General features: G+C 37.6%; 1 protein-coding gene across 1 annotated transcript; it reads left to right on the top strand.

The window, feature by feature from the left end:
* Positions 1–467: 467 nt before the first annotated feature.
* On the top strand, positions 468–7,397 carry LOC127157668 (guanylate-binding protein 1-like). The gene is given in 10 exon segments (XM_051100923.1): positions 468–656; positions 731–858; positions 1,302–1,446; positions 1,892–2,041; positions 2,339–2,581; positions 2,676–2,956; positions 5,233–5,445; positions 5,534–5,636; positions 6,420–6,827; positions 7,002–7,397. Coding segments are annotated over 10 exon segments (1,944 nt in total). The 5' UTR covers positions 468–481; the 3' UTR covers positions 7,100–7,397.
* Positions 7,398–21,085: the final 13,688 nt, after the last annotated feature.

Genomic DNA, 21,085 nt, shown 5'->3' with positions numbered 1-21,085 from the left:
TCGACAGAAATGCTGCTCTGACACACTGAACTAAATGATCCCCGTAGAAATAAACAGTGTATGCTTTAACTCATGATGATAAAACCTTTTGATGTGTTTAATGGTTAAAAGAAGCTGAAAGTTGAGAGCTGAGAGTTAAGGGTCTCTGTGTCTCATTCTGTGTCTGAAAAAAAAAAAAAAATCTTCCTTAGTATTTTTGTCTTGTTTTCTAGTATAAATATCATCTAAAAATTCTTTTAACCGGGATGTGTTTACTTGCCAAGTAGACATATTGCAGATGGGCAAACTACGTCTTGCAGATGTAAATGCAGACGTCAAATAGACGTCTCCGAGATGTATGTGTGCTATCAAATTCCATGGCACACGTACAGATACACAGATGCACACCTCTGCAGCTTACATACAGTTTGTGACTAACTCAGTTTCTATAGGCTTTAAAATGTGTGTATCTGTTCTGTTGGCAGATGAGTCTCCAGTGACGATGGATAAACCAGTGTGCTTCATTGACACGGACTCAGATGGGAAGCTGTGTGTGCAGCAGTCAGCACTGCAGATCCTGCAGCAGATCCAGCAGCCGGTGGTGGTGGTGGCCGTGGTGGGACTCTACCGGACCGGGAAGTCCTACCTGATGAACCGTCTCGCTGGGAAACAAACAGGTTAGTGCTCATAGCAAACACCATGCAGTTCAAGTGAATGACATTAAATGCAGAAAAGTCATTGTCATTATCAGGGTTTGCGCTGGGCAGCACAATTGAGTCCAAGACGAAGGGCATCTGGATGTGGTGTGTGCCTCATCCCACTGAAGCAGGAACCACTCTAGTGCTGCTGGACACAGAGGGACTCGGAGACGTGGATAAGGTGACGTGACAAGAAAACACAACTAGCATCACAAGCAGTTTCTTGAGTCCAAGAATACTGTCACTTTCAATGCAGAGATAACCATCTTTATATTAAAAACCGCAGTGTAATGAGTGTTCCTCTGTGCCGTTTCATAGCTGAAAGACAAAATTAAGGTGCTTCTATATCTGAAATTGACCTGAAATTAAAATCAAGGATTCAAAATTTGTTGCTCAGTGACAGCAGAACTCCTCCTGTCTGTCTTCAGATTGTGCAGATTGCCAAACCACAGAGTACAAGCGTTTCATGAAGGCTACAAATGCACAAACAATTAAAATGGGTAAATGAATGAAGATGGAGCGTAGCAGCTTCTGAATAAAAGTCCTGCTTAGAACACTTACTGGCCAAAAGGAAAAGTTACCGGGTGATGCTTATATTTAAAAAAATATCATTCTTCATCACAGGGAGACCCAAAGCATGACACCAACATCTTCTGTCTGGCTGTGTTACTCAGCAGTACTCTGGTCTACAACAGTCGAGGGACGATTGATAACAAGGCCATAATGGATCTACAGTATCCTTCTAACCATTTATAGACACATAAATAGAATGTTCAAACAAATTATTAATTAAAAACCACCAGACTGCATAAATAGAAACAGCAAAACATTTCAGTATTCATCCAAACACCACCCTAAGTTGTAAAAACAACTTGTAAGTTGCCAATAATTACACATTTTCAAATCAACTTGATGCAAATGAAGAACACAAAAGTATATGCCGCTATGCATCCTCATATATCGCAAAACCCAACTATAAACACATTATTTAGCTTTTAGGAGGAACTGAATTCTAAACTCCTACAAAAGCAATTGCAAACTTAGATTGAACATTTCAATTATCTGAACATTTCATCTTATACTTAATTATTCTTTTTAAATACATACAATATTTAGAACTTAATTAAAATGCATTTATTATTGATTTTGGATTCACATCTTTACAACACATTTACCTTTTATAAAAAAATAAATTATTGAATAATAATAATAATAATCATCAAATATTGATGATTCAAGTGAATTTGTGAAGTTCTTCCCTACTTTCATCTGGGCTGTGAGGGACTTCACACTGGAGCTAAAGGTCGATGACAAAGATGTAACAGAGGATGAGTACCTAGATTTTGCTCTGAAGCTGAAACATGGTAATTTAAAATACTGCAAAAGGTTATTAATAAGAATCCTCCCAATTACTATCACAATTTGTTTGTGAATAGTTTTGCAGACTCAGTGTCTTGTCAACAGATCTTTTGTATTACTGTTTAAAAATTCTGAATTTAAGGTAATATTTATAGTTTATTGTGCCGAATTGTTTGGTATTCAAGCTTACTATTTCCTGTCTCAGCATTTTATGTCCGGTAGCTCAACCAGCTACACTCCTAGAATAGACATGCTCTTCTCCAGAATTGAGAGCAGCTACAGAATGTGCTCATCTTTTCTAGGCACTTCAAGAAGTGTGATGGAGTACAACTTTCCCAGGGAGTGCATCCAAAAATTCTTCCCTTCCAGGAAGTGCTTCACTTTCCCCTTTCCAACAGCCCCAGAAAAAATGTCTTGCCTGGAAAGCTTGGATGTTGCTGCCATTTCCTTTGAGTTCCTGAAGGTCACAGATCATTTCTGCAAGTTTGTCTTTCGTGACAGCAGTGTGAAAAGGCTGAAAGACGGATACACAGTCACTGGAAGAGGTGAGTCGAAAGAAAATGTGTATGTTCATACAGAACAACATGTGCTTACCAATGCCATTTTATCTCTGTGTTGGATTTCTTTCTTTCACTGAAGTTCTGGGTCATCTGGCAAAAACGTATGTGGACACCATCTCCAGTGGTTCTGTGCCATGTCTGGAGAACGCTGTGATTGCTATGGCAATGATTGAGAATGAGGCTGCAGTGAAGGTGGGTCTTCAGGTTTACCAAAGTGGAATGGAGAAGCTGAAGGTCTCCTTCCCTCTGGAACTGAAGGATGTGTCCTCAAAACACCAACACCTCAGCAGCACAGCAACACAAGCCTTCATGAAGCGTTCCTTCAGGGACACTGATGGGAAACACCTGAAATCTCTAGAGGTAGGCAGTGTCTGTTTATTTTGGATGATGGTGAACGGTTGACTCAGTAACACTGGGCAACCAGCTGAAATATTTTTTGTTCTGAACAAATCAGTAATCAGTGCAATTATTTTAGTGCCCTCTCATTTGGCACAATGGTATACAGAGATGTTACAGATAGCTGAAATGTTCTCTGATTCATTATAAAATAAAGAGCAACTCAGGTTATGCATGTAACCATGGTTTCCTGAGAAGGGGAACAAGACACTGCATCCCTTTTGAAAATTGCTATGGGAATGGCTAGAGCAACAGTTTACAATGTCACTACTGGTGCAAAAGTGAGTATAAAAAGGCACCTGTAGATCTTAATAACTTGGAACTGCTCTCTATGCAGAGCTCAGAGACGGGAGGGATCTGTAGTGAGAGGAGGATTAGCAGTGCTCTATTTTAAAGCAGTAATGAAGGAAGCTCACCTAGAGCCTAGTAACTTGATTTCATTTTGGGATGTACACTCATGATCTTTGGGGTCTCTAGAGACCCCACGCAACAAAATAAAAAAATGATCACTTTTACCAGTAGATGGCTGCAGAGCTCCACTATTTACTATTTGCTATTTGACCAACTGAAAGATATCTTTGTACAAGTTTTTTTCAGTTGGATTGATATGTACACATTATGAAATCACAATTATAACAATAAAAATTACTTTTTGTCAAAGTTTAATATTTTCTGTACTGAAAAAAATCAGTTTGTCAATAATGTTACTTTATGATTAGAATCAAACCAACAAAATGTGGATTCACCATAAGGGGAGCCAGCAGAGCTGTTCCAAGCTCCTCTAGAAAGAGACTTCTCTTGAAGGTTTTCCCTCAGTGTCGTTCTGGACATATGCCAGACAACAGCACGTATGAATTCAGTGCAAAGTACAGTACAGAGAACAGCAGATGAACTAAATGTGTGTGTTTTTCTGTGCTTGTAATATTGCGTAGCCACTTACACCTGCAAATGAAAGTCAGCTCATTGTGTGCCACTTCATTTCTGTCTATATGGAGACCCCACTTAGAAAAGGGACCAAATGAAAGGTCTTTTATAAAGTACATAAAAAGCTGTTTTTGTATAAAAACCAATTTAAAAAATATTTATTTATTAACTTAGATAAATTTAAAAACACATAATAAATCCTCTGAAAACTGCACAAATGTAGTAAAAACATTAATAAACAGGAAAATTACATTTCTTTTTTTTTAAACACCTATTATTTTGTTACAAAATTAAATTTTGTTGTGTGGGGTCTCTAGAGACCCCAAAGACCATGAGTGTGACTTTTTTTTTTAACACTAAAATAAAATCAAGATATAATTAATTTTTTTTTTTTAATTTGTAGATCTAGAAAGCGCTGACCATTGTATAAAGTCTTATGCCATTTGGACAATGAGAAATTTTTTTTAAATTTTAGCAAAAGTCATTTGCGGGTCAAAAAGACCCCGAAGACCGGATTTGAAGGCGAAACCAACACAACAAGGTGTTTTTCTCTCTAACCCCAATGTTGGCCTGGTTCACCCAGAATTTCATTTCTGTGGCCACCAGTTCTCGGCAGATCGCAGTAGCTGTTTACTTCATGTAACCTCCAGAAACTCATCATACATGGAGCAGACGGGCTGTGATCATTTAGATCGGAGGTTCTCAACTCTGGCCCTCGAGATCCATTTTCCTGCAGAGTTTAGCACCAGTCTTGATCAAACTCACCTGTCTGTACCTTTCTAGTGATCCTAAAGACTTTGATTATCTTGTTCAGGTGTGTTTGATTAGGGTTGGGGCCAAACTCTGCAAGAAAATGGATCTCACGGGCCAGAGCCGAGAACCCTTGGCTTAGATGCGTCTTGGGTCTCAACAGCCTCATTCTGCTTATCTTGGCTCAAAGCCATGAGTACACTCACTGCCAGATCAGATTATGAGAGATAACATGTCATCAGCATCCGAGAAAGCATCAGAGAAATGCATAGCGTTCGCAAATTCCTCACCGAGGTCCACCTGCAAGCCTGATTTCAGTCTCCTACTTGCCTTAATCAAATGGTCACCTTAAGACAATAATAGGATGGTGCTTTTATACACCAAAAGTGGTGTAATAGGCTATCTCCAGCCAGCCAATGTCAAGTTTATTGTCACGCTTCTATTGACTCGTGCTTGAGATACCCTGTCGTGCCGGGGTCCACAGTGTCCTCCAGGGAATGCAGTGCAAGTTCCCATTCGAAAAGGAACTGTTACTGCAATGCTACGTATTTTTTTTTTTTTTTTAGGAACAAACAGTTAAACTCTTTGATGGATACGTGTGCCAAAACGAACAAGCTTCTAAGAAACAATGTGAGAAAATCCTGTCATCCCTCTCTGCACCAATAATGAAAAAACTCAAGCAAGGCTTCTATGCCAAACCTGGTGGCTATGATCTCTTCTGCAAAGATTTGGAGGTCATTGGAAAGAAATACAACAGCCAGGCCAAAAAACAAGTCAAGGTTATGCTCATATTAGACAACATCACAAGACATGACCACTTTTATCATCGTCGTCTTTGTCGTAATTCTCCAGTTCTCACATCAATAGGCTAAAGAGGTTCTAGACGAGTTCCTGAAGCAGAAGTCTGTGGATTCTAAAGCCATTCTGCAGGTTGACAAGAAACTGACTGTGAAGGAGAAAAAGATTAGAGGTGAGAGTTTTAAGTAAAAAATGTTTTAATAAAAAAGAGTTTTAATAAAATCCCAGTTTCCCTGTTTTAAAGTTCTAAAAATAATAGATTACTTGTGAAAAATGGTGCTTAAAGGTTTGAGTACACGTGAGAGTGTTTCTGCATAATGAAAGATTATGACAGATAGAGAAAGACAGAGACACAGTCAAGAGCAATAATAGTAACTCACAATCAAGAGCAATACTAGTAGCTCTTTATTATTATTATTTAAAGAGTGCATTTTAGATGAAAAACTCTTCTAGTAAAATATCCCAGTTGAAAACGGAAGAAAGTATTGTTAATTTTTCCCCACCACAAGCTTTTCTGTCATTCATGCCACAACTCTTCCCCATTACTGACTATGTTTTGTTTTTTTCACCTTTATATGGTAGGACAACTGAGGGACTCATATGCAACTATTAGAGAAGGGGAAATCGGGGGAGATTTAAATTATTTTGTCTTCTGAGAAACATGTAAATATTTTCTGTAGCTTCTGAAGGGCAGTACTACATGATAAAAAGAAATAATTTCCATCTTCATTCTGTTAAAAAGTTCCATACACCAAACTTCAAAATCACTGACCCCGTTCCTGAACTCAACATTTGTCGATATAGTGATTCGATTTACACTTTTGGACTGCTGTCTTGCTTTCTGCATGGAGCTTCTTGTCCAGTGTGTGACCAGTTTTACAGTAAAATATAGCGCTTAAATATATCATGGTTTCAGTCTCTTCTCTTTGTCTTTGAAGTGTCTGTTTTCTTTCAGAGGAAAAAGAGAAAGCGGCCCTCCTGAAGCAGGAAATTGAAGCTAATAAGGAGAAGCAGCGACAGCTAGAAGAGAAGATGGAAGCAGAGAGACAGAGTAATGAAGAGAGGATGAGACAGATGGAGGAGAAGATGGATGAGGAGATGAGGCTTCAGAGAGAGGAGGCTGAGTGTGCCATGGACAGTAAACTGAGGGAGCAGGCTGATCTGATGCAGAAGGGCTTTAAGGAGAAGGCAGACAGGATGAGGCAGGAGATGAGAGAGTTCAAGAGACGGACCGCTGAAGCCGAAAATAACAGAGCTAAAGAGTTTGCATTGATTTTAGAAAATGCCAAGAGGAGACATGAGGAAGAAATGGCTCTGATGATGCAGAATCACAGAGAACAGATGATGGAAATGCGCTCTACAGGTAAATGTTGCATTTCATGAAATGTCATGACTCTGTAATCATCATTGAACATGAAATTATAAACTTTAGTTTTTTTGAACTAAACACTTATCTCTACAGTTATTTGATTTACTCTTTTGGAGCCCTTAAATATGTCATAGTTTGAATCTCTTCTCTGTCTTTTAATGATTTTAGAAAACCCAATGGCTAGGATAATGCAGCATCACAAAGAACAGATGATGGCCATCTTTACCCCTCGTGTGCACTCTCCAGAAGAATGCTGCATCTCGTGAACTCTGTATCTGCCATGACTCTGTAATCATCACTGAACAGGAAATTATACATTTTACTTCACAACTTATTTGTCTAACCTGGCCTATGGCTCTGATACATTATAAGTACATGTTTATTTGATGTTTCTAATTAATTATAAAATAAATTCATGCGTTATTATTCATGTATTACCGGATCTCTGGCATACTTGATTCTGACTGTTCAGTCGCACCATCCAGTGGTTTGTGATCCTCTGATAACAACCGGTAAAACTGCCATAATAAACCTCTCATCTGGGTATCTGCAGGTGTAGGCGCTACTTTCATGTTTGTCATCTCACACCACAGAGCAGGTTTCTAAAACTAGTTTAACAAACCAGTATGGCCGAACAGTATGCTTTTAAACATGTGAATTGACTGGGCAGAGGGCAGTATGTTTGGGAGGGTGAGAGAGAGCTCCAACATACATGCCATTGTAAATCAAACCCATATATCTAGAATCTATGATTGAAGTTAAACAAATAAAAGATAAAGTGATGTCTTTAGGAATCATTAATAGTGAACAAAAGGGAAACTTGATGGGGAGAGGCTCCCCCAGACCCCGTCATTTCTATTTAGTCCCTAAAATACACAAAAACCCGAGACCTAGTGTAAACCCTTTAAAATGAAGAGTGAAACTTACTTCATAGCTGAATTTATTGAGCACTATATTAATCCCTTTTCCCAAGGCTTTACCTTACAGACACATACGACTTCATTAAAGGAGAAGTCCACTTCCAAAACAAAGATTCACATATAATGTACTCACCGCCTTATCATCCAAGATGTTCATGTCTTTCTTTCTTCAGTCGTAAAGAATTTTTTTTTTTTTTTGAGGAAAACATTACAGGATTTTTCTCCATATAATGGACTGATATGGTGCCCCGATTTTGAACTTCCAAAATGCAGTTTAAATGCGGCTTCAAATGATCCCAGCTGAGAAAGAAAGGCCTTATCTAGTGAAACGATTAGTTATTTTCATTAAAAGAATACTATAAGTACTTTTCAAACGCTCGTCTTGCCTTCCCTTACCAAAAAGTATACTTCAAGTTTATTTTATTAAGTATACTTCAGTAAAGTTCAAGTATATTTTTAAGTATACTTTATGTAGTAAGTATACACATAACAGTGTACTAGTAGTATACTTTTAAGTGTACTATTTTAATACTCCTTGGGACTAAATTGGCCCACTTTCTAGTATATAAAAGTATACTTCTAAGTATACTCTAAGTATAACAGTAGTAAACAGTAGTTTTCAGTTTATACTGCAAGTATACTAAAAGTGAATTTATAGGTATACTGATAGTTTACTAATTAAATACATTTTTATGCATTTTAGTACACTTTGAAGTATAGTCTCAGTAAACTACTAGTTTAGTAGTTTTAAATCATATTTTAAGCATACTACTATGTCACTATTTAGCTGTTAATTTGTATATTTTTTGTTCTATAAATATCTGAACATACAAATCATTATAAATAACTTAATCTAATACATAGGCACTGTTGTCTTTGTTTATAAAGCATTTTACAAAACAGACAAGAAATGGATATAAGTGGTTGAACAGAATCTAGGCCTCAAAACCACATGCACAAACCTTAAGAACAGTGGCAATCAGCAAATATTAAACAGATGAGATCTTTACGTCACAGTACAACAAATAACTAACAATAATGACAAAACGACAACAAAAAAAGTTTAAATGAAGTCAGCAAACAGAAAAACAATAATCCTATAACAGTAACTGGATAATTTATTCATGCTGCAATGTATGCTGGGAACTTACAAAGCCTTAAAGTGTCAACAGCACAGCACTGTGTTTGACAAGTTGGGACAACATTTGGGGTAATTTTGTTGGTGTGACAAGGGTTTTTATATAGTTTCAATAAAATAGCATTTTTTTAGTATTTGAGACTCAAAATGTTTCGTAAAATGGAAAATATGTATTTGCATTTTTGCAGTGTGGAAGCATCTGTTTTGGTTTCTTCTTCACTTGTGTTTTGAAAATTCTGTACAGAAGATGTGTAATAGCATCTCTCGTGTATAAAAATGACAACACAGATTCTCAGAGCACAAGTATAGCTCTGATAGTATATTTGTATAGTATATTTAGTATAAGTATAGTATATTTATACTTTTTCTAAGTTTAAGTCAAGTATACTTAAATTCATTTTAAGTATATTTCTGATAAGTGTATAAAGCACATTTCTGAGAAGTACATAAAAGGTAGACTGAAAGTATACTTTCCTGTTTTTAGTTTAAAAGAAGTATACTAATAGCACACTTGAATTAACTTCTTTTTCGTAAGGGTTACTCTCATTGAACTGTATTCTGACTCAAGAGGGTATGTCGAAAAACAATCATATTTTCTCCCTGAACTTCAAAAATCATTTCAAAATCATCCTACATCGCTGCGGACGTATCGACACAAAAAAGTGAACGATTGGACGATTTTGAAGTTGAGGGAGAACATGAGATGGGAGTTTGAACCGTCATGAACCGGAACAAAAACAGTTCAGGCAGAGTAAACCAAGATGAGCGTTTGACATTAAAAAGTACATAAATTGTATTATTTTCATTAAAATAACAGATCGTTACGCTAGATGAGACCCTTCTTTCTCGGCTGGGATCGTTTACAACTGCATTTGGGATCATTTGAAGCCGCGTTTTTAACTGCATTTTGGAAGTTCAAAATCAGGGCACCATATCAGTCCATTATATGGAGAAAAATGCTGAAATGTTTTCCTCAAAAAACATAATTTCTTTACAAATGAAAAAAGAAAAACATGAACATCTTGGATGACAATGGGTGAGTAATTTTTTTTAGAGGTCATCTCCTATAAAGATGCCAGATTTCAGCAATTTGCAAAAACTGAACATCATCCCATTTGTCTCTATGTAATAAAGACATCACATAAATGACTATCAAATTAGCAGTTGCAAAGTAGTGATTTCTGTAATTTTTCACATAAATATATAAAATGTCATTCTTGCCATAATGTTTTCCACCAGTGCATGCTATCAAACACAAAACCTAATTTGAAATGTTTTGATATTTTGATGTTGTAATATTTATAGTGTTCATTCTCCTGTGGTTCATGAGTATCAGCTGTTACAGTCAATGCTGCCTTAGTGAATATAATATATATATCAACTGACAAATTTAACTGGAATGTGAAAAGTGTGTTAAGATTTTACACATGGCCAGAAGTGATTATAGTGAAAGATAAATTGTTTTCACACTGAGATATATCATGTTAATTAATACATAAAGAGTAAAAATATAGAAAGCAAAGGAACAGTCAGTCTCAAATAGTGAACACAGCACCTGTACAGTCAAACAGGTGAAACAAAACACTGTGAATTTACCAAGTGGTCAGGTTGCACATATGCACTTATTTTTGTAGCTACTGTAAGGGAGAAAAGATGAATAAAGTAGCTGTTGCTGAGCAGGAACACAACAGCATAGCAGATCAGCTCAGTTATGATGGTTGCAAATCCCAGCAGTACTGGTGTGTACTAGATGATCTAGATCTCCCTGTTTTTTATGAGCATTAACTACTGATAACTTTTTGTTAGCCATATTTTATGCATTGCTGAATCGGCTACATTTCTCACCAAAATAGAAAAATAGACTAGAAAATTTGGAACATTCCCAAACTTGGAGAACCAATTAATGAGAAGTTTTAAATGTGAGGAAGACTTCAAACATTCATGTATTTGCTTGTTTTGCACTAATATAGAGAGAAATATAGTTTAAATTTTGATAATGTGCTTTAGCAACCCAATAGAATAAAACAAATTGTCTCTCTGATGTCTGTGAATATCTTCTTTTTTTATTCTTTCAATAATTTGACTCCACACATCATAACAAGCAAATGAATGATATGCATTTTTTGCAAAAGAAAAATATATTCAAGACAAAATTATTGGCTATTTAACAACAAAACTACAATTTAAGACTAACATCTATCAAGAACATCCTACATTGGCATAAAGACAAACATAAAATAAAAACATGAAATAAAAATAGCTAACCTTGAGGACTTTATCATCCAAGTACTAAATCAACCAGTTACAAAAATAAAACAAAAAAAAGTAGTATAAAGTAGTATAAATACAAGTAGTCCGCAATAAATAAATAAATACAAGTAGGTGCAATGATATTACGCAGCACCTGAAAATACTCTCCCTGTGCAAACAGGTGGTCATGTTGGTTATGGTGACAGAAGTTAGCCTATTTTCAGGTGCTGCGTAATATCATTGCGCCTGCTGCACCCATTGTATGGCAGCGAAGTTTCTTGATTATTACACCAGAATGAGAGTATAGTTCCTAGCCATATCAGCCTAGAAAATCACAACTTTTTATTTTCTGTCAGTCTTAGTACACGAAGCAACTACAGAAGAGTCAAGTTTTAAATAGGAAAAATATCTAAACTCTTTGGTCATTTTTGAGCGAGATGCTAACGGTCTAATCAGATTCAATGATCTATGCTAAGCTATGCTGAAAGTGACTACTTAGACACCGCTACTTGTTGGAAAAAGTAGTTAGCTACTGAGAAAGCTACACTATTTTAAAAGTAGCTTAGCTACTGTCATGCTACTGAAAAATGTTACGTTACGTTACATTAGTAGTGTCGCCATACACCGGTGTTACGGCTCTGACATGGCCACCAGAGTTAATCACATCCATTCTAGGCAATGCTTTTGTTTATAACAGCCATGTCGGGACGTGTCTCTGAAGTTTCCCAGAAATGGGAAATGGCTCTCCATACTGCTTTGCTAAAGATAGGCGCCAAGTCTATTTTTGAAGGATGTCCAAGCTGCACAATTCAAATACTAAACAAACACCCTGTGCCGACTAAAACACAATTACAAATCATTTATCCTTGTCACTTATAACTGAACTTTTAACTTTATTAACTTTTAAAAGTACAGTTTTTAGGCTACAGCACAACAAAGCAGGACAAAGCAAGAAGCTTCATAAAAAAATTTATGATTTAGCTAACTTAACCATGGTAGAACAAAAAAATCAAGAAAAACACTGTTTGACGGTCAAATCACATGGTCTCGCAGTGTAAACAAGCCGGGCTTGACATGAACTTTTTTGCTCACCAGCCACTGTGGGTACTGGTTTCCCGAAGTTACAAGCCACTCAGCTTTTTCACTGGCCACAATTTTGTTGTTGGGAAATTATGTACATTTATACATTAAATGAATAAAGTTACATTAATTGCTTTGATTTTTTAGAAGGCGTATTAGGTTCTTAAAGGGGTCATTGGATGCAAAGTTCAATTATACATGTTGTTTGAACATCAATGTGTGTTGGCAGTGTATGTACAAATCTACCCTATAATGATAAAAATCCATGCAGTGGTTTTTAATTAATTTGTAAAAATAATATCTCCTTTTCAAATCGAGCCGTTCTCAGATGCCTGTCGGCATCACACCAACAGAGGCCGCTCCCACGATAGTTGATTGACATGAGCGTCTTACCTGAGATCCGCTCTAAATCAGCTGTAACAGTCGACCTCCATTGTTTCGATGCTGGAGCAGTGATGTAAGTTAGACAAGAATATCTCAGACTGAGCGATTGAGGTGTTGTGTTGCTGGATGTAATAATGAACATAGTGGTCGTCATTTACTCCCGACATCTGAAGATGCAGTGGATTATGTTTGTTTGTGAATGGAATGCGCCTCCCGATCTACATATATCCGTCTATGTTCACGCGAATCATTCGTGATCCACCTTCACTTACAGCAGAAGTGAGTATAAGGGTTTTTTTATGAATCTGTGCGATCACCTTTCCTAACAACGTGCTAGTTAGCAAGTTTTCGTGGCTAAAGTAAACAGGCTCGTCACTCCACAGAGAGAAGAGAGGGGCGGGGCGAGCAGAACTCATTACCATTTAAAGAAACCTCGACCTGAACAGGATGATTTTTGCAGAGCTGATTTTGGCAAGGTAAAAAAGGTGTTATTTACACTACCATTGAGAAATTTTAACCAAAGCGTGTTATAGACTTTTCATTAAGACCCTAAAGAATCATATCAACTTGTGGAAAATGGGCATCTGATGACCCCTTTAAATATGGGTCTATTTTCACATTGTTTTAAACAAAATCAGCATGGGCTTATTGAAAGTGCACATCTCTGCCATTAGGTGGCACTTTTGGAACAAGAATCTTTACATTAAGCCACATCATGATTCTTATATTTCTATCCCCAAATTTAAGACTAAAATTATAATAAAGATACTTAAAATGATAAAAATGAACTAAATTTAGGTCTTTTTAAGGACCTGCAGAAATTCTGCAATTTCAGCCAAAGTGGCTAGTGGTAGTGACTGTGTTACAGGCCACTAGTGATATCAACCCACATTTGGCAGGTGTTAATGTCAAACCCTGTAAACAAGGGGTTAGCTATTATAATAATAAATTATATTATAATATAATATAATAGAAATACACTAATTAGCTAAAACTAATGGATTTGCAATGCTCTCTCTCTCAGACAGCTGTTGCGGTGTGACGTGATGAGAGTTGCATTCGGTTCAAACACCATGTAACATCTGTCAGTAGTTCCTGGTGCTTAAATATTTGTGTTCAGCTCAACTTATCCATTCTTCAAACATATTTGCATTACATTCACTGTGTAGGTATCCAAACTGTTTCACAGACTTTAGTGGGGATGTCAAAACCCATAAACATAATGACACGTCATGTGCCTCAAGTACAATCATAACATAATGATATTTTTTGTAAATCATTAGCTAATGATGAAATAAAGCAGACAACTAGAAGTTGAGAAGCATATCTTTGACCCATTGTGGAAATTGACACATTAATTTACACTATTAGTTAATAGTACATGTTGTTAAGGAATTAACACATAATGATGTATTGCATTAATACCAATTCATATATTACTTAATCTATTATCCAAACAGACTCTTTATTAGTTGCTGATGTAGTGATCATTACTGAATGGCAAACAAGCATAGCCTGGCTTTTAGTGACTCACAGTTGAATGAAGGAGGTGGTTCACTACTATCGTCTGAAGCGCTGCTGTCGTCACTTGAGTCACTAAGACGGCGAGACATTTCTAGAAAGAAGTTTCCCTTGATATTTAACATTTCAATAACAACTTGTTAAAAAAAGCTTTTTTTATCTTGTTTATGGATTTTGTCAATGATTTTGAGACCAAACACATGCTCACAGTGTATTTTATCAGCTGATATTCTCAGTTCTTTAAATAATTAAGCAACCATATTCAGTTAACTGCAATCTTTTGTTTTTTAGATACATTGTACATTTATTCAAATTTAACAATAAAACAAAACACAATTTACTTTATCTGAAATAATGAAGTATGGAAGCCTGAAAGGTCTTGCACTGCTGAATGATTTTGACTAAAAAATTATGTTGCTGAATATATTTCATATGCAGACTGTTTAATCAAAATCTCTCATATATTTTTCTGTTACATGTAGTTTTGCCTTTCTTTGGAAATGTAACCTGAATGGTCCTTCAATAATACATGAATATTTTTCTGCCTGAGTGAAGTAATGCAGCAGTCTTTACATTACATTTATAAAATCTTCCAGACAAAAGAACAAGAACAATAGAAAAAGATATCTTAGAAATGATAATGTTAACAAAACACGACAGGAAATATTAACGCACAGTCTCTTAGAGCTTACATAAAGATGTGCTTTTTACCACAGAGAAAACAAACTGCCTTACCTGAACTATGAAAACAAATGATACTGTTGCCTTTTCAATAAATTGATGCCTTTTTCTAACAGTAATATATGTTCAGTGTTTCATACTTTTTAAGAATATTGCCCTGTGTCTTTAAGGGTATAGTTACTGCTCTAACTTTGCTTTCCAGTTTGTCATATGATTGTGAGAAGGGAGATGGGTGTTAACTAGTCTTCTGTGTTGCTCTTGGTTAATGTTCTACAACAATTAAGCAGCATCACACTCAGTTGTGATTGGGTCCCACAGGTACAATTCAGAACAACAGCAAGTGTTTTGTTGCTCTCTACCTCATTTTGTTGTTTATGATCTCTGATAACCCATATAACTCCCAAAGTGGAAGCTTAACAAATTGAACATGATTGTAATCCAAACCCCAGTTGATGATTATAACCAGGGTTTGAACTTAACACCGGCCAACTCACCAAATTAAGGTAAATATCAGCTGTGGCGGGTAACATTGCCAAATCACTAGCCAGTTTGATGGCTTACTTTTCATAAGTTATGTTTACTCATTAATTTCTTGGGGAAGGTAATGCAAGCCAAATCTGCACAGGTTTAGCACAAATACTGAACTTGTGAGACATCATGATGACATTATCAAGTACATTGCAAAAACCAAACAAAACACACCTATGGAGTGTATGCATATATTACAAGACTAAGATTTGATTAGTTCTCTTGTTTGAATATGGCTGCACAACGTCTGCCAATTACATCAATCCACATTACCTCTGAAATGTTTGGGCTACAACCTGTCTGAGAGTTGCCACCATGGCGAGTGAAAATATGTGTACTTTAAAGGATTATAATCTTAATTCAAGTGATGAAGGATTTTGAAAGTCTGACAGTAATCAAAGTTGAGTAATGCTGTAAGATTTAAATTAATCTCTCATAGAAAATTAATAAAAAATGAATCAAATCTAACGAGTTAAACCTTTAATAAATTAATTGGAATAATCAGGAATTGTCAGCTGCGTTATACTGTTTTCACAATGAACCTTTAAACTATGAACTGCTTTTATTCTGTTAAATATTGTCTTAATCATTTGTTTTTAAAGTAACGACAAAGCGGTCAGTGTAAGACTGATCATAGTCTGTTTGATAAATTTTGCATTCTCAAATCATCACGACTTGCCTAAAATAAATGTATATAAAACAGTTCAAGTATAAAATAATGTTAGTTTAAACATTAAACCTAGAAAACTGTATGCTGTCAGGCGCATCTCCAATCATTTGTGCAGAGAGTGGAAGCTAAAGCCGCTTTGCAGGACATGGAGGCGGCAGTGCGATCACTTACATTTTTTTCAGTGGAAACAATTTAAAATATTACATCATTTTTGCTGATAAAAGTAATACATCATTCGTAACTGTAAAGGGTCTACTTTTATTTGTTTGCACTCACAATATCAACAAAACGTTGTAAATGGTGCTTCTGTAAAAGAAAGAAAACAAACATTATGCGCTTTCTGTCGTCTCAACAGGAGCGCTTCACAAAAATGAACTGAAACTCAGTGAATACTTACCTCACAGACATGGTACATATATCTATAGAAAGCTTTAAATTATTTTAAAACTTAACGAAATAAACCAAATCGAAAACAAAAACTCTTTCATTATGTAATCTGTAAATATGCATTTCTCTGTAAAGGCGCATCCAAAGAGGAGATGGCGAGTCAGGATCGGCAACTTAATCCTTGCGACACTGCCTCAGAAAACACTAGTTTATTAATAAATAACTAAAAAATCTCCCTACTACTTCACCCTGACACATTAATGGTAATAACATTTGCCAGTGCTTATCGGCAAGCTTTAGCCTATTGCGTGCGAATGAACGCGGAACTGTTCCAGCTGCGCTCAAGACGCCTTCGTTGAAAGCAAAAGTTAAGTCTCGCGTTGTGTCCACCAAAAACAGGTCCGAAGCCCGGCGCGCTTCTGAACTATGATGTGAAAATTGGCCCGAAGCCCGGCCCTATAAGGGCTTAAAAAATCGAGGCCCGTCTGTCGGGCTCGGGCTGAAATGCAGGGCTCTACCTACCGGGACATATCAACCAGTAGCCTAATTTCATTGCCAGTAAGGGACGGTAAAATTCGAAGGTTATTCTTGACTGTGCTGTATTGCTTTCGTGTGTGGCAATACGATAGGGCATTGTTTTGATGCTTATCCGAAAAAGATTTTTTCTTTCGCTTTTTTTTCACCCATTTTTTTTCTTGCCACCCCTGACTCAAGAGTCAAATGTCGCCCATGGTCTTAATGGTTTTATATGTGTATAGTTTGATATTTAGATAATATTTAGCTAGGATGACCTTTTAGACTTAACCTTTAGACTTATAAAACTGAGTCTAATTAAAAAACATGCAATTCAGCCGTGTAGAATACAGTTTTATACTCAGGTTTTAGCAAGTATCGTTCACTAGAAAGTTCCCCACTGGTCAGTAACATAATGGACCTTTTTCAGAAGACTGTGATAACACGTTTCAAAGGTCATCTGCATTGTAAATCTTAGAAAGTTGAATTTGACGTTGTTCTCTCTTTTGACTCTTGTTACCAGTCTCTCTCAATTTTTTTCTTTTTTTGAAAGTTGTGAAAACACTATCGTGGAGTTTTTCTTGTGCTGTTTGAGCAAATGGGAATGCAAAAATATATATATTTGTGGTACTCTGCCATTCACTGCTTTCAAAGTTAATCCAACTATGATGACTTCCGACGCTCAGAAACCTGGAAATGTGAAAAAGGTCCATGCACAACAAATTTGAGAGGGATATTACTTGTGCATAGCGTATTTTGAACATTACTAATTTCTTATATAACTAGTTACCATTTATTTAAATTATTGTTTTATTGTTGAAATGTTTTTTTTTTTTTTTTTTTTTTTGTCTAAACAAAGCATGTTATGTTTCATGACATTAGGTCAAACTTCATGAAACAGGACTGTCACAAAACCTAGTGAGGTACACAGCAGCTTTCTAAAACATTCTAAACAACAGATATGAGACATCATACTGAGCTTATCATATACAGGTAATGTTTTAATGATGCAAACAAAAATGCAGTATTACTGTAAACCAGCTCTAAAAAGAGGACAAAAGTAAACAGTTCAGGTTTTCTCTCCATATAATGGACTGATATGGAGTTTGAACTTCCAAAATGTAGTTTAAATGCGGCTTCAAATGATCACAAATGCGGTTGTAAATGATCCCAGCCGAGGAAGAAGGGTCTTATTGTTGTAGAATTTTCCTTGTTCAAAATGAATTGCTTTGAAGAGGTTTTGAAGCCAGTAAGACTTTACTGAGCAGGCAACAAAATCGAGTTACGTTTGCAAAGGTAACACTCATATGTATATACACCTAGTTGTGTACAGTATACCATATATGCATTGCTGTATTTTGGTACAAGGCTTTTTACCATATATGAGTTCCTGAAGGTTGATCAATAGCTGTCATGTATTTCTAACTCCTGATCAAGTTCTTTCCATGTTTCTGTGCTTTTCAAGCTTTAAATAGGTTACTTACTGCTTCCTCAGCACACAGTCACTACACACAGTCAGATGACAACTAGTAGATAATAGTAGAATAGTTTTCTCTTGTGAATAGGCATAATTCTATATTACATTGAATAAAGATCACTGAAATCTTCTTCATTATCCAGCGAAACGATTTTTTATTTTCATAAAAAAATACAATTTAAGTACTTCTTTTTTTTAACTCAGATATTTTTATATTTTTATCCCCTCATACATACAGTATGTTCAAACATTGTACATTTTTCATAGTAATCCAACATAAACATCCCTCCATCCCCACTAGCCACACATACAGACCATATTCCCAAGGAGTATACTTCCTGGAGTATTCTATAGAGCTGCTGGAAATCAAGTGTAAATTCTTTACAAAGAAAAAAAAAAAAAAAAGGTACGTAAACAGGGCTAGATAGATAGATAAATAAGTGAGTAGAGGGAGACAAGTTAAGACATTAGCTGATACTGACTCTATAGCTGACCGAGATGGACAGGGAAGCAGGACAAAACAAAAGGTGAAGGTACTTCAATTTGACTTAAGGTTCTCAAAGTATTTCAGAAAAGGTCCCCACACCTTCTCGAGCTTCTTGTTCGAGTCGCACACTGAATAGCGGATCTTTTCGAGGTCTAGACAGGTCATGATGTCCCTTAACCACTGAGCATGTGTGGGCGGGGCAGCATCCTTCCATCTTAGTAATACTGCACGTCTAGCCAAAAGTGAGGCAAAAGACAGTATGCGTCTTTTGATTGCGGTGAAGTACATGTCATCCTCACCAGCGGTGCCAAAAAGGGCAATCAATGGGTCAGGCTCTAGCTCAAGATTAAGAATAAGTGACAAGGTTTGAAAAACATCTCTCCAGTATCTTTCCAGGCTTGGACAAGTCCAGAACATGTGGAATAACGAAGCCTCATCTCTCTTACATTTGTCACATAATGTAACGTGAAAAGAGTGGAGGAAGCAAATGCAGGGTGATGACAGTTTATTAATGATGAAACAAGCAAACACAGTGACGGTGATGAAGGCTCTCGGCTGGGTGATGCAGGGGCAAGATGGCTGGTGACAGCGTGGAGTGAAGTCCCGTGGTGATGGCGTGAATCCGGTGCAGGCACGAAGAAGACACGACGACATCCAACACGAACAATCCACACGAAGACCAGACTAGAGAGACGACAGGAACAGGAACAGAGATCCGGATGAACTATCGGACGAGGGAGAGGAGAATGAGGTGAGTATTTAAAGCCAGCGATAATGAGAGACACCTGTGCCGGACTGATTAGCAGCTCAGCTGAGCGAGCGGACATCACATGACAAACATGCAGATCACGAGACCTGAGAACACGGCAGATGTGAGAACCGTGACAGTACCCCCTCTCCTAGGAACGTCCCCCGACGTTCCCAGATAGCTTTACCCGTTGATTGTAATCATCGATAAGGGAGTGATCCAGGATGTCCCTGGCTGGTACCCAACTTCTCTCCTCCGGACCGTAACCTTCCCAGTCCACCAAGTACTGGTATCCGCGCCCCCTCCGCCTAGAATCCAGAATACGATTGACCGAATAGGTGGGTTCCCCGTCTACGAGTCGCGGCGGTGGGGGAACCGGGGCTGGCGGATTAATGCGTGAGAAAAACGGGGTTTGATTTTGGAAACGTGGAACACGGGGTGAATTCTCCTGTATACTGGAGGAAGTTTAAGGCGGACTGCCACCGGGCTAATGATTTTGGTGACAGGAAACGGGCCAATGAATTTGGGAGCAAGTTTATTCGAGACGGATCGGAGCGGAATGTTCTTGGTAGAAAGCCACACTTTGGAACCGACGATGTATACGGGAGGCCTTGACCGGTGGCGATCAGCCTTGGCCTTGGTGCGCGCTCCCACCTGGAGTAGAGTCTCGCGGGCTCTGGTCCAGGTGCGATGGCACCTCTGGATGAAAGCGTGGGCGGAGGGGACCGCGACTTCGGATTCCAGACTAGGAAAAATTGGTGGCTGGTACCTAAGCTACATTCAAATGGTGATAGGCCCGTAGACGATACTGGTAATGAATTGTGGGCATACTCCACCATTGAGAGTTGTTGGCTCCAGGAGGAAGGATTTCTAGTGACCATACATCACAAAGTTCTTTCCAAATCTTGGTTGGCTCTCTCAGTTTGACCATTGCTTTGAGGATGGAACCCCGAAGAGAGACTAACAGTTGCCCCCAGTAATCTACAAAACTCTTGCCAAAATTTGGACACAAATTGGGGTCCCCTGTCGGAGACCACGTCCGTCGGGAGGCCATGCAAGCGAAAAACGTGGTCCACGACAGTCACCGCTGTCTCCTTGGCTGAGGGTAATTTGGGCAAGGGAATAAAATGGGCCGCCTTCGAGAACCGGTCCACCACGGTCAAAACTACCGTGTTGCCCTGAGAGGGCGGGAGGGCGGTGACAAAATCTAGCGCAATGTGGGACCAGGGTCTCGAAGGGACCAGCAGCGGTTGAAGGAGTCCATCTGGAGGTCTGTTAGATGTCTTACCAATGGCACAAACTGAGCAAGCCAAAACAAAACTGCGAACGTCACGAGCCATAAGAGGCCACCAAAACCGTTGCTTAACCACATGTATGGTACGATTAATTCCTGGGTGGCATGCTACATTAGAACAGTGACCCCACTGAATAACCTCGGACCGTAATTCCTCTGGCACAAATAACCGGT

This window comes from Labeo rohita, unplaced genomic scaffold, assembly GCF_022985175.1.
Source record: "Labeo rohita strain BAU-BD-2019 unplaced genomic scaffold, IGBB_LRoh.1.0 scaffold_115, whole genome shotgun sequence".
NCBI classification, from domain to species: domain Eukaryota; kingdom Metazoa; phylum Chordata; class Actinopteri; order Cypriniformes; family Cyprinidae; genus Labeo; species Labeo rohita.
This window is presented reverse-complemented; position numbering and strand designations above follow the sequence as displayed.